The sequence below is a fragment of the Eleutherodactylus coqui genome, chromosome 5, assembly GCF_035609145.1.
Source record: "Eleutherodactylus coqui strain aEleCoq1 chromosome 5, aEleCoq1.hap1, whole genome shotgun sequence".
NCBI classification, from domain to species: domain Eukaryota; kingdom Metazoa; phylum Chordata; class Amphibia; order Anura; family Eleutherodactylidae; genus Eleutherodactylus; species Eleutherodactylus coqui.
The window spans coordinates 55878011-55890996 of NC_089841.1; the positions used below are offsets into that span (position 1 = coordinate 55878011).

General features: G+C 43.4%; 1 protein-coding gene across 1 annotated transcript in view; it reads right to left on the reverse strand.

The window, feature by feature from the left end:
• Positions 1 to 12986, reverse strand: part of CCBE1 (collagen and calcium binding EGF domains 1) — a 314798-nt gene that overhangs the window by 19769 nt on the left and 282043 nt on the right. The window contains exon 5 of the mRNA XM_066602551.1: positions 4415 to 4552. Within this exon, the coding sequence (XP_066458648.1) occupies positions 4415 to 4552 (138 nt within the window). The remainder of the gene's footprint in view (positions 1 to 4414; positions 4553 to 12986) is intronic.

A 12986-nucleotide genomic window follows, 5' to 3' on the forward strand; every position in this document is an offset into this window, starting at 1 on the left:
GCCATTTTTACTGAGTGGGAACATAGTAGGGCATTATTACTGAGTGTGGGTATGAAAGGTGGCATTATTACTGAGGGAGTGCATGAAGGGAGAATTTTTAACAAGTTGGGGGCATAAAAGAGAACATGGACACTCCTACTGTGTGGGGCACTAAAAGTGTCCCTTAATGTGAGGGGCCTATTACTGTGTGGAGCACCACAGGTAGCATGATTACTCTCTGGGGCATAATCAAGGGAAAGATAGTGTAGAGATGTGGAAAATTTAGGTAGAATGCTAGAAAAGTGACGAATCAAAGACATTTGTATGTGAGATTCAGCAGAAACAAGTTGTGGCCAAGAAAAGTCATCATAGTGGTCTAGGCCAGATAGAGAAGATAAAGTGACTCCAATCAGAGGGGATCTCACTTTTGGTCACTGGTCATAATGGTGTGGTAATTAAATATATGGTCTGCAGTGCATCTGTGTAGAACTATCACCTATCACTATTTGGTCACTGTATGGGGGTAATATTAATCTTTGTTCAGGGTATTTTCCACTAAAAGTATGGTGGTATTATGTGGTGAACGTCTGGTGGCATTACATTACCCTCACATAGAGTCATTATTGGTAAGGCTGATCTTGAAAATGAAAAATAGTTGGTTAAAGTTTTTCTTCTTGTTTTCCGCACCATAGAGTCTTGATTATGACATCCGCATTAGGTGCAGTACTGCCAGTCGCCACCTGGTGGTGCTCTCCTCATTGCTATGCCCGTAGGATGCATCTTCTCTCAACCATAGTTACAAAGACGTGCCCCCATCAGCAAATACAGCTTATATAACAGATATTAGCCTTGAACTTATTTACGTGATGGATGTTGTAATTCCGATGGTCCTGGCTGCGGAGTGCCAATGTGTTTGCAATTTAAATTTGTAACAATAATTATTATTGGTTTGACCCACTTCTCTGTATTGCAGGTAATAAATTAAAAGAATATGAAAAGCATAAAACATTTTCTCGAAAACTCTGAGAGCAGCGGAGAAAGCGGCGATTGATCTACGCTAAAAAACACGAGCCATTAAATACTTGGGCAGATATTCATCTCCATTGCTAAAGCAATTCCAGACAAAGTAAATGAGATTAACATTGCTTTTTCTGAAGAGATGTGAAATTCGAAATGTTCCAGACCTGACCTGCAGAACGGAGCAGATAGGTGACCCCCGCTCTGCGTATTGTCAGGGGAGATGCACTATCTTTCATTGCACTTTATTCCAGCTTTTATTTAGCGCTGCTTGGCCGCATTTGCCGAACCTTCTAAATTATAATAACGGTCTGAACGTTTTTTTTTCTTTCTCGTGGACCATAAAAAAAACAATTGAACTCTTGTTCTGTTGAGAGAACATAACGTGACTGATTTTAGGACTAATGCGATACTAATGAGCAATACTACCCTGATATAAGACTAATAGGAGAGGGGGGGCTGCAGATTAGGGATAGCTTTCTGATCGGTGGGGGTCCAACAGCTGGAAACACAAGGACGGAGGTTCTGATGGTCCCCAAATGAGTAGAGCAGTGGTCATGCAAGCACATTACGGCTCCATTCATTTCAGTTGGAGAGCAGGAGATAACAAAACATGCATGACCACCTCTCCATTTATTTGGAGACCTTCGAGACCACCGTTCTCATGATCAAGGTTGGTTTCAGGGATCAGATAATTATCCCCTATCAAACATAGGATATCGTCTTTTGCTAGGACTGTCCCTTTGAAGCAACCCTTCAAGACATTTTGTAATGGGACCAGAGCGGCAGGTGTATAATTTGCTTTTGTTCTTCTCTTCCAGTGTTCCTCTGATTCCCCTATTCAGGATCCAAGATGCCCACTGCGATTTTCTAGATACCTAATGTACACTGTGTGTTTCCCTCTGATTGGCCACATTTTGTTCTACATAGCTACATGGCTACACTGCTTCTCTGACTACCTGGTGCACACTGTTCATTAATTTAAAGGGGTTGTCCAATTGTAAACTACTCTTGACCTATCTGCAGGATAGACCATCAATAGTAGATCCATGCGGTTCCACTGCCCGAGATCCCCACTGATGATCTGTTCACAATGCCAATGTGTTGCTGCACTGAGCTGATTTCTGCCAGAAGCAGACAGCTCAGTCCCCACTATAGTGGCCAGACATGGTATTACAGACCATTAACTCATTAAAGGAGATGTCCCGAGGCAGCAAGTGGGTCTATACACTTCTGCATGGCCATAATAATGCACTTTGTAATATACATTGTGCATTAATTATGAGCCATACAGAAGTTATAAAAAGTTTTTTACTTACCTGCTCCGTTGCTAGCGTCCTCGTCTCCATGGTGCCGACTAATTTTTGGCCTCCGATGGCCAAATTAGCCGCGCTTGCGCAGTCCGGGTCTTCAGCAGTCTTCTATGGAGCCGCTCGTGCCAGAGAGCGGCTCCGTGTAGCTCCGCCCCGTCACGTGCCGATTCCAGCCAATCAGGAGGCTGGAATCGGCAGTGGACCGCACAGAAGAGCTGCGGTCCACGAAGGTAGAAGATCCCGGCGGCCATCTTCAGCGGTAAGTATTGAAGTCACCGGACCGCCGGGATTCAGGTAAGCGCTGTGCGGGTGGTTTTTTTAACCCCTGCATCGGGGTTGTCTCGCGCCGAACGGGGGGGGGGGGTTTAAAAAAAAAAAAACCCGTTTCGGCGCGGGACATCTCCTTTAACTTCAATGGGAAGCAAGGGTGGCCACTGCAGTGGGAACGGAGCCGCCTGCTGCCGGTTGGAATCAGCTCAATGCAGGAATGCAATGCCCAAGATAACAGCTGATCAGTGGGGATATCAAGCGGCTGACTCCCGCTGATCTACTGTTAATGGCATAGACCATCAGTAGTTTACAACTAGACAACCCTTTAGACACTACATGCTACTTTGATTGGCCAGTGTTGTGTCGACAGCACTGACCAGTCAGAACAGTACGTAGTGTCTTAGACTAATGATGCATATCAATACACAGTGTGCATGAGGTGGTCAGAGAAGCAGTGCGGCCATCCTTGTTTCTCCAGGCCTGGAGGAACGCTTTAATGCATAATAATAAAGTGCATCATATGGAATTTATTGAGGACTTATTGGAATTTATTGCGAGTGAAGATTTTATAAACTTTTTCTGTCTTTGGGATTTATACATTTATCAGAAAGTTGTTGGCAATGCCCTCTCAGTAAGCCCTGCCCACTTTTCTCACAACTTTTCAAAACTGGAGAGCAGTTGATTAAGTCTTTCTCTTTAGTGTTTTCTAAGAAAGCCCAAACCAGGGTTGGCCTGTGAGTTGTACGCGGCATAGGATGGCTAGGAATCAGCCCAACACACAGGTTGAATGGGTTAATTTATGCAAGCAATTTTTTTTCTTAGACCGATAGTCCGAGGTAGAAAAAAAAGGATCAGGATGTCCAGAGCAGGAAAAATGTGTTTAATAACTTTATTAAACTTTTTTTAACTTACTTTTTTTAGTCTCACTAGAATGCTTGAACATTTGATTGCTTATAATATACTTATGTATTGCAGTGCATTGTGCTTCCAGCATTATCCTATTACACCCTGCCATAGATGGTGTGTAATATAATGGTAGCGCATAAGGCCTTCGCTTGACCCTTGGCTGCCATGTCAACTTCTTAGCACCCTAGGAGGAAGCAAGTGATTGGATGATAGAGGAAGCCCCTCCATCTATCTGTCACTCTGATGCTGTAGTTGTCATTGACCATGGCATCTGAGGGGTTGAAGGGGTTGTCCAGTTCCAAAAATCTTTTTAAAATTAGAGCCTTATGGGTGTAAACAAATAATGGCTACTTAACCTCCTCAGCCCCAGCGATCCAGCGCTGCAGCACTGTGATTTCCCTAGGCTCTGTTGACAGCAAAAGTCAGTTGACTGCGGGCAGCCAATCAGAAAATGTAATTGTAATCGGACAACCCCTTTAAATGGCCGGTGTCTGAGAAACCTCTGATCCCAGCTGCTATAAGCAGATGTCAGCTGCTTAAAGGTGTTTATTGGGAGAATACTATTTATGATCTATCCTCAGGATAGGTATCAATAGTTGATCAAGTGGGGTTCGCCGCTCAGGATCACGGCCGATCAGATGAACAGGCGCCCGCTGTTAGTACGGAGTGGAAGCTGCTGCTCTGACCCCTATTGGTTTTAATGAGACTTCAGCCTGCAGTTACAGATGGTGCGGGCTCAGCTCCCGAACATGCTTCATATTGACTCTACGAACATTTGCAGTACAGTCACCAAGGGGTTAAGGAGCCAAGCACCACAGGCTTGTCAAGTATATTACAAGAACTCTGCGGATCATTTATCCTGTTGGTTTCTGCACTTTTCAGGGTTTTCTGGTTTTGATTTTTCAGCACTTTCCTTTCTGCAGTCTTACCTTGATTTCCCTTGGTGCAGGTTTTACCATCCTCTTCCAAGAAGTAACCTTCATGACACTCGCACTTGTAGCTTCCCACAGTGTTGATGCAGATCTGAGAACAGACAGTCTGATTCTTCAGCGCGCACTCATCAATATCTGTACAAATACAAGTCGTACAATCAGGGAAAGAATGCTTGATCAGTATAAGCAAAAAGATGAGTCACCCAGCTTCCTTAGTCTTAAAGGGGATGTCCGGGGTTAGAAAAACATGGCTGCTTTCTTCCAAATACAGCGCCACCCTTGTCCGTGGGATGTGTCTGGAAATGCAGCTCAGCTCCTATTCACTTCAATGAAGCTGAGCTGCAATACCACATACCACCCCATGGACAAAGGTGGTGCTGTGTTTGGAAAAAGTATATATTTTAACCCTGGATAACTTCCTCAAAAACCTCCTATCGCAGCTTTTTTTTTTTCTTTTTACTTTTTTCCTCCCGACTTCCAAAAAATCTGTAAGTGGGTTAAAATGAAAAGAAAATCCAATTGCACTTTTTTGGGGGGAGGGGGTAAGTCGTTTTTTATGGCATTTTCAGTGCGATAAAAGCAACTTGTTATCTTTCTTTGGTCACTATGGTTACATCGAAGTCAAATTTCTATAGTTTTTTTTCTATGTTGGACTTCTACTAAAAAACTAAACTTCCTTTAAAAAGTATTTGCCTTCTGTTGCCATCTTTTAGCCCCCAAAACTTTTTTCATTGATAGCACTGTGTGAGGGCTCAGTTTTTGCAAGCTAACCTATAGTTTTTATTGGCACCATTTGGGGTTCATACAACTTTTTAATCAATTTGTTTTAGAAACAGGGTGAACAAAAAGCGCAATTCTGGCCCTTTTTTTTGCCTGACAGCATTCCCCATGCTGGACTAATAATAATGTGGTATTTTAATAAATTGAACTTTTATGGACGCAGTGGTACAAGTCTTTCATTTTTTTTCCATTTTTTGCTGTGACACACGGGAAAAGAAGGGTTTTTTAAACTTTGAATAATTTAAATTTTTTCTAATAATTAAAATATCATTATTTTAATTGTTTTTGCATTTCCTTTTAGCCCCCATAGAGAATTTGCAATACCATACTCGCATTCTCTTAAGAATATTAAGCCATGCCACAGGTACATCTTAATAGGCAATCAATCATTCATGGTAGTCCTAGGGACCTTAATAGTTAATCTCATCCCGAGGGGAAGTGGGCGGTATTCAGGACATTTTAGTCCCAATCTGAAAATTTAAATGCAGCTGTCAGAATCAATAGCAACAATTAAAGGGTTAGCAGCCGCGATCAGAGTCATCTCCAATCACGGCTGTTGCCGGTGGGTGTCGGCTTCAAAGATGGTTGACATTTGCCATGTATGGATCTAGCTTGGTTCCCAAATTCACTGTATACAATGACACCCGACACGTTGGAAAGAAGTTAAACTGTATTTCCACTTTTGCAGACACTTTTTTTTATTGTTCCCCAGAATACATTTTGCCTTCATCCAAATTTCCTACCATTTAGTGTCAACCGCTCCTGTGCAGATCAAGAAGTTTCCATGGTAACAAACAACAAGCAAACCCTGTAGGATCCCGCAGTCATACCGCCCCTTGCGTTTTGCTAACCTACCAAATGTAAGTTAGTAAGAAGTAAGAGTAAGATGGAAGTGATTGCAGGATCAGAGTCTGTTTATAGTCTTTTATAATACCATGGAGACTTATAGATCTTCATGCTGTAGATTAAAAACAACAGGAAATTTCTAATCAAGACTATTTGTAAAAATACTTAGTTTATCATTTTATATCCATTGGACTGAAAACTGGACCTCAGCGGACATACCCTTTAAATGGCAAATCTGCCTACTATTACTTCAAGATAGGAGTAGTGAATGGGTCATTGGATAATTAGACATATTTACCATTAAGGAGACTAAAAGGTGAATGATAAACCCCTTGGGAGTTGTAGTGACACCAATATAGGTGGTCACCCAACTTTCCTTGGAAGAGATATCTAAGAAACCACAAAACTCACAATGATAACCAGAATTTTTTAATTAAAAACACCCAAGTAAACACCAATCCTTGCATTTTCCTCTTCTGTAATGTTCTCAATCTTCTATTTAGCGCTTTTTGTTTCTGGGAAAGCTGGGTGTAAACAATATACTACCTCTATGATTCCCAATGCAGTTGCCACACAACTTTCTCAGAATCATGAAAGGCAAATTTCCCTGTGATACATCAACTGTTTCCATTTTTGCAAAAAATCAGAAATCTTTCGTTGCAAGTTGCTATTTTGAGCTCTAGTAACAGTTCCTGACCCAATTAGTTGCATTGACAGCCATATTGGTTGTCACCCAACTTTTCCTGAACCAGATGTATGAGAGTCCAATACAGTTGGCCGAGAAAGACTGCATGACCATTTTCAGCAAATCCCTAGAGCATGGTCCACCCAGCCATAATGTCTCTGGATACATGTAGTGGAACAGTTGGCTAAGTACAAGGAGGAACATACTCATTTTCCGAGACTTCCTAAGACAACTGCTTTCTTAACATCGCTTGTAATTTAGTGTGAAAGCTGCTTTTTGGGCGTCCAAGGACACAAAATGACTTCAGGGACAGCAGTAACGATTCCTCCCGAATCTTGGACCACATTGTGAAATTTCCTGCTCCCCTTCCCGAGAACTGATGAGGCCGCTACATCTTTACGTCCTACCTACGTGTGATGCTGATGAAAATGTCTCCTCCGAGATCTCTAAACAGTCCTCGCCTGAACTGAATAATTGGATCATCTATCAGACCGCAATGTAGTCGCTGGATGATATGGGCATGAAGAATAGGAGTGCACTCTCCATCGAGCTTGCTTCGACCTTGAAAGTGGTTTTTAATCTTAAGGAGATATCACGTTTCAGCCTTTCCTTCTAGATGGGATCTTGGTGTTTTACGAGACGTTCTGCAGTGGTGATTGACTCTCGGCGGTTGCCAAACACAGCACATCGTACATCCATTTTTATATAAGACATCAATAACAGGCTCTTACTTTTCACCAGAGAGCAGTTTTCACCAGGAAAGTGTAGTACTTAACCCATCCATTCCTATTATTATTTCTGCGATGAGAACGTTCCCATCTATTCTCTATTTGGCCCGGTTGGCTGCAGGAGCTCACGGATGAAGGAACTGATTTTTGGAAGTCTTGCAGAAGATTTTAGAGTGAGGATAAATGAGGAGAAGTACAATGTAACGCTGTTATTGTTGTTCTTGGCCTGGCCGTTCCGAAACTAAAACAGGAAAATAGAGTCCATTTGGGAATCCACAGCTCCGACTAATGGCTGGGTGGTGGTAACTTTTACTAATGATCGTTATGGGTGGTTACAATGCTAGAATTTGTTCCTTTTGTGTTGAAAGAGTCCTTTTTCTCATGTCCTCAGAACCCGGGGCCAAATTAAAGGAGGCCATACTTGTTATTCACCTTGGCCCGATCCACTGCAGATCTCCTGCTTGCACCTGCAGACTCTCAGCATACAGCTGCAGGTTGTATCAGGTCACTATGATGTCTGTCACCCTCTGATGTCACCAATCAGTAGGTTTAGGTTTTTCTTACAATAGGTCATCAACATCACATCAGTGTGGAACCAACTCTCGGCATCATTAACGATCAGCTGATTGAAGGGGCCGTGATACTCTGGATGGGTTGTCTTTTTTATTTTTTTAACCACTTTATGACTGCACACTGTAAATTTACATCGCTGCTTGCAGGGCCCTGTGCAGCAGCGATGTAAATTTATGTTCTTCACTCAGCAGGTGAGTGGGTCGGGAGGGCTATCATTACTCCTTAAAGAAAGCACCTAGAAGGTGAGTGAGGAGACTTATAAGGTCATGCATGCTCTTCTGGGAAATATATCTGAATAAGGAAGATGGGACAATAGTTCTGCAGCGCCACCTACTGGATGGCAGCATTCCTGCAAATCAATGTCCGACCCTTTATACAGGTGTATGCAACAACGATTGGGAATTGAAAACCAAGCCAGAATCCATACATAGACAGCTGTTTCGGGGTGTTTGCCCCTCATCAGTATGCAGTAGAATTCTGGCTAGTGAGAGGCCTATGACGTGAGTGGGGGTGTCATCACTCCTTAAGGAGAGCACATTGAAGGTGAGTGAGGAGACTTATAAGGCCATGCATGCTCCTCTGCGAAATATATGCAAACAAGGAAGATTGGACATTGATTTGCAGGAATGCTGCCATCCAATAGGGGGTGCTGCAGAGGTATTGTTCCATTGGTCAAATACCTGAAACAGCCTGTGGTTTGAATGTCATCATTGCTATCTGATTGGGTTCCCAATGACCTCATCAGACTGACAGCCACTCATAGCTCTGGCTAGGAAAGTTTGTTTTAGTAACAAACTTTCCCGGCACTACAGCACTATAACAGCCTCTGTCTCCTCTGCTCTCTGAGTGCATCGGCGTATTTTATTGCACTTTTTGCATGCGTAAATCGTGTACAACAGTGTGCACAAAAAAACACGCCCCGATGCTCTCAGCCATTGTAATAGCCAATTAGTTTCATGAGTTCAAAATGTTCACTTTCCTTGCGCAAATGAGCAGAAAAACGAAGAACGCCGCATTTTATTTTGTGCAACTGAAATGCACACGCCAAATACGCACATGTGAAGAAACCCATTAAATTCAATGCGTTCTATTTTCTGCGTATTGCACGTGCAAATGCACTAGCAAATACATCTGTGTGAATCCAGCCTTTGGCCAGTGTCACATGAACGTATTGGCGCAGTGTTTTCGCGGTACACAATATGCGGTGAATAGAAACCATTGATTTGAATGGGTTGGTTCACATTAGTGTATTTTGCGGACGCATTTCGTTTGGATAATGATATGCAGCATCCTCTATTTTCTGTAAATAGCACATATTGAGCTAATTAACCTAATTGCACATTTCAATGAATGGGAGCATGGTTGTGTGTTTTTTTGTGAGAGTAAATGTGCACGATTTGCACACGCCAGAAGTATAGTAAATATACACATGTGCACAAAAATACGCAATGCCCATTGTGCAAACATGCAGCGCATACGCGCGTATAAAAGCGCGTATGCCTGTGTGACACTAGCCTTCGGGCTCTTTCACACAATCAAGTCCTGATCTTAATTAGCGTATTATCAGCCATTCACACAGGTGTCAGCAGCGTATCGGTAAAAAAAATACGCTGCAGCGCGGAAATCCCTCAGAATCCCTCAGTCGCCAGAAATCCTCGGAATGACTGCCAATGCTTAAACAGCGACAGCTTTCTTCTTTTCTTAGTGTTGGATGCAGCTAAACACCCTCCACCTCTCTTTTTTTCCAACTCACATAGAAGTTTATGGGAGCTTCCAGCGTATCTCGGCAAAAGATACGGCAAGACCTATCTTTTAAAGCAGTCTAAAACGATTTCCGGGGCGATATTTTCACGCGCCCAAAAATTGTTCATCTGAATTAATACATTGTCACCCAATGCTTCAGATGGTCGCGATTTTTGTCCGATTTTTTTGGCACAGCTAAATAGTTGCATATATACAGTCATGTAAAAAGGCCTCAAAGTGACATATGACAGACTTCCAGAATATGGCTTGGTCATTAAGGCAGAAACCGACTTGGTCTTGAAGTGGTTAAAGTGCCCTATAGGCTGCTTTCACGGAAGTGTAATATCGGCACATTTTTTTGTACCTGTAATACCAATAGACCTTGCCCTAGCCCGTCTGCAGGTCTACTGGCCCAAACTCATAGCATCATAGATCAGTATGGTCAGTAGACCCGCAGTTGGGCAAGGACTAGAGATGAGCGAGCACGCTCTTTAAAGGCTGATGCTCCAGCGAGCATCGGTCTTTTCGAGTAACTGATTACTCGTCTGAGCACCATGCAGAGGGGTGGGGTGGGGGGGCGGCGGGGGGCAGGGCGCAGCGTGGGGGGAGAGTGAGAGAGATCTCTCTCTTCCCCCAGCTCCCCGCCGTTACCCCCCGCCGCCCCCCCCCCCCCCCGCATAGTGCTCGGCCGAGTAATCAGTTACTCGAAAAGACTGATGCTCACTCGAGCATCAGCCTTAAACGAGCGTGCTCGCTCATCTCTAGCTAGGTCACTTGTCAGTAATATGGGTGCAAATATGAGTTTGTAACGCACTTGTGTGAAACTGCATAGGGGAGATTGGTGCCACGAAATCTTTGTTACTGCCAGTTGGCTTAGAAGATGCAACTCTACTTGTAAGTGCAGCTTTTAGCCAGTAACATGATGAGGCAGAGTGGTTTACATGTGTTTGGCTTAGAAGCTGCACATTACTATTAAAGTAGGGCTTGTCTCCACCTGTCTGGCATTGACAGGAAAAATATCTTGAAGCTCAGGTCTTTCTCATAATGAAATGTATAAAATGAAAACAGGCAATCTATTACAGTATGCAATGATATGTGTCCATTCCAGAGACATAACCTGAAGGCTATCAATACCCAATCAGTGGGAATTCGATTATCGGCATCCTGGCGGATCAGTTGATTGAAAGGGCTGTGGCAGAGCCAGACTTTGAAGTTCCCAGACCCTAAAGGCAAAATCCATAACAGGAGCCCTCACCGATTATGTGCTATGTAGAATACAGGTCAGTGGCGTAGAAAGCGGGGTGCGGCAGGTGCGGGCTGCCTCGGGTGCTATCACTGAGGGGGATAACAAAAAAAATTTCACAATTTCACAAATTCATAAATCCCGCCTCCAGAAAGCAATGGCTCTGATTGGTTCTCGAGCACTGCTCAGCCAAGCAATGCAGTGCTTGATGAACCAATCAGAGCTATCTCTTCCTGGAGGTAGGATTTATGAACCCCGTAACCAGGAAGTGATTGTCTGTGGGTGGCCGAAGACTGCAAGAAGCACGTGAAAGCTCTAGAGAGTAGCGTGAGGGACCTGGACTGAGCCTGTTAGGTAATATATTCCTTTGTTTTTTAGTGTAATGCAGCTAAGGCCTATTTTCAGGGTAGGGCTAAAATTTCAAGCCTCCATGAAAATCCCCAAAAATCTAGGTAGAGCTTATATTCATGGTAGGTCTTATTTTCGGGAAACACGGTATTACCTATGATTGAATTGGTCTAATTATTTTGCTATAAAGAAGGACACACCAAACAAAGGACGATAAACCATCTTTTCCTACTCTTCTGCATATAATAAAGCATGGGCAGTGTATTGGCCCTGCAGAGCTACTGCTGTTGTGTAGGGGGAATAGCACTTATAGCACTCCCCCTTACAGACAGCGGCATGAGACTTTGACATAAGTGAGCAATAACTACTCGATGTAGCCTTGACTCCTCCTAGGAGAGAGGATGGAGAGAGGCAGAAGTCGCTTAGTAGCACCTCTTTGGTTCTCCTTCTCAAGCCAAAGAGTCATGGCCAGGGAGGGGAAGTAGAAAGAAGGCCGTGCTACTAAAACCTCTTAGAGGCTGTAAATGGGGTTCCGCAGGTAGTCAGTAGCATGTCACCGCCTCTTGATAGGAAAATGAGCAGGAATAAAGGGTCAAAGTGTGGTTTAAGAAACTTCTGTAGGCTTTTTATATTAGAAGATATGGCAAAAGGGTTTTTCAAAACTTTTATAACCTTTTATTTTTCTTAATAATTAATAAAACAGATTTTTACATTTTTTTTCAAGTCACCCATAAGAGAAGAAGAACTTGCGATGGATTGATCGTTATTGCAATATGATGTAATACCGTAGTATTACATTATACTGTGATCTGACATGAAATCTTTCTTGATAGGCAATCTGCAGTTGCAGCCCTGGGTGGCTTTCAGAAGGCTCCTGGCTGCCATGGCAATCTCATCGTGGGGAGGCGTGGGGGTGGCAGCATTTAAATTGGGGCATTTAAATGCCACTGTCATAATTGACAGCGGCATTTAAAGGATTAACAGCTCGATCAGCATCAGTGCTGTTGCAGGCGGGTTTTGGCTGTTAGAAAAAGGTGGCACCCACATTGTATGGAGCGGGATTGACCCCTGATCCCTCTCCATACAAGACCCAAACCTCCATGACGTAAATGTACATCCCGGAGCGTTAAGGGGTTAAACCATTCCCCCCCCCCCCCCCCTCAGCTATATATAAAGCAGTGACTGGACTGTATTAAGTGGGGCCAGATATTTGTATTCTACATAGGGAAGTCTGGTTTTGGGTCTGTATTTAATTTGGGGAGGGGGTCTGCTCTGTGGGCAATTTACGTATGGTCTGGGGGGGGGGGGGTGTCTGTATTTATTTAGGGGGTCTGGGTTCTCTATTAGTTTAGGAGCTCTTAGGTGTCGTATTTATTTAGGAAGTCTGGGGGAGTTCATTTAGTAGATCTGGGATCAGGGGCTGTGGGGTGGTCTATGGGGAGTATTTTATGGGTCTGGGGGAATCTGTATTCATTTAGAAGATCTCAGGGATCTATATTTATTCATTGGGTCTGTATTTGTTTAGGGGTCTGTGTTCATTTTCAGGTTTGTTGAAGGGGGTCATATGGACTATTTGTATTTCCGCCTGGCACATATGCTGGGTACTTTCTCACTACTTTTTGC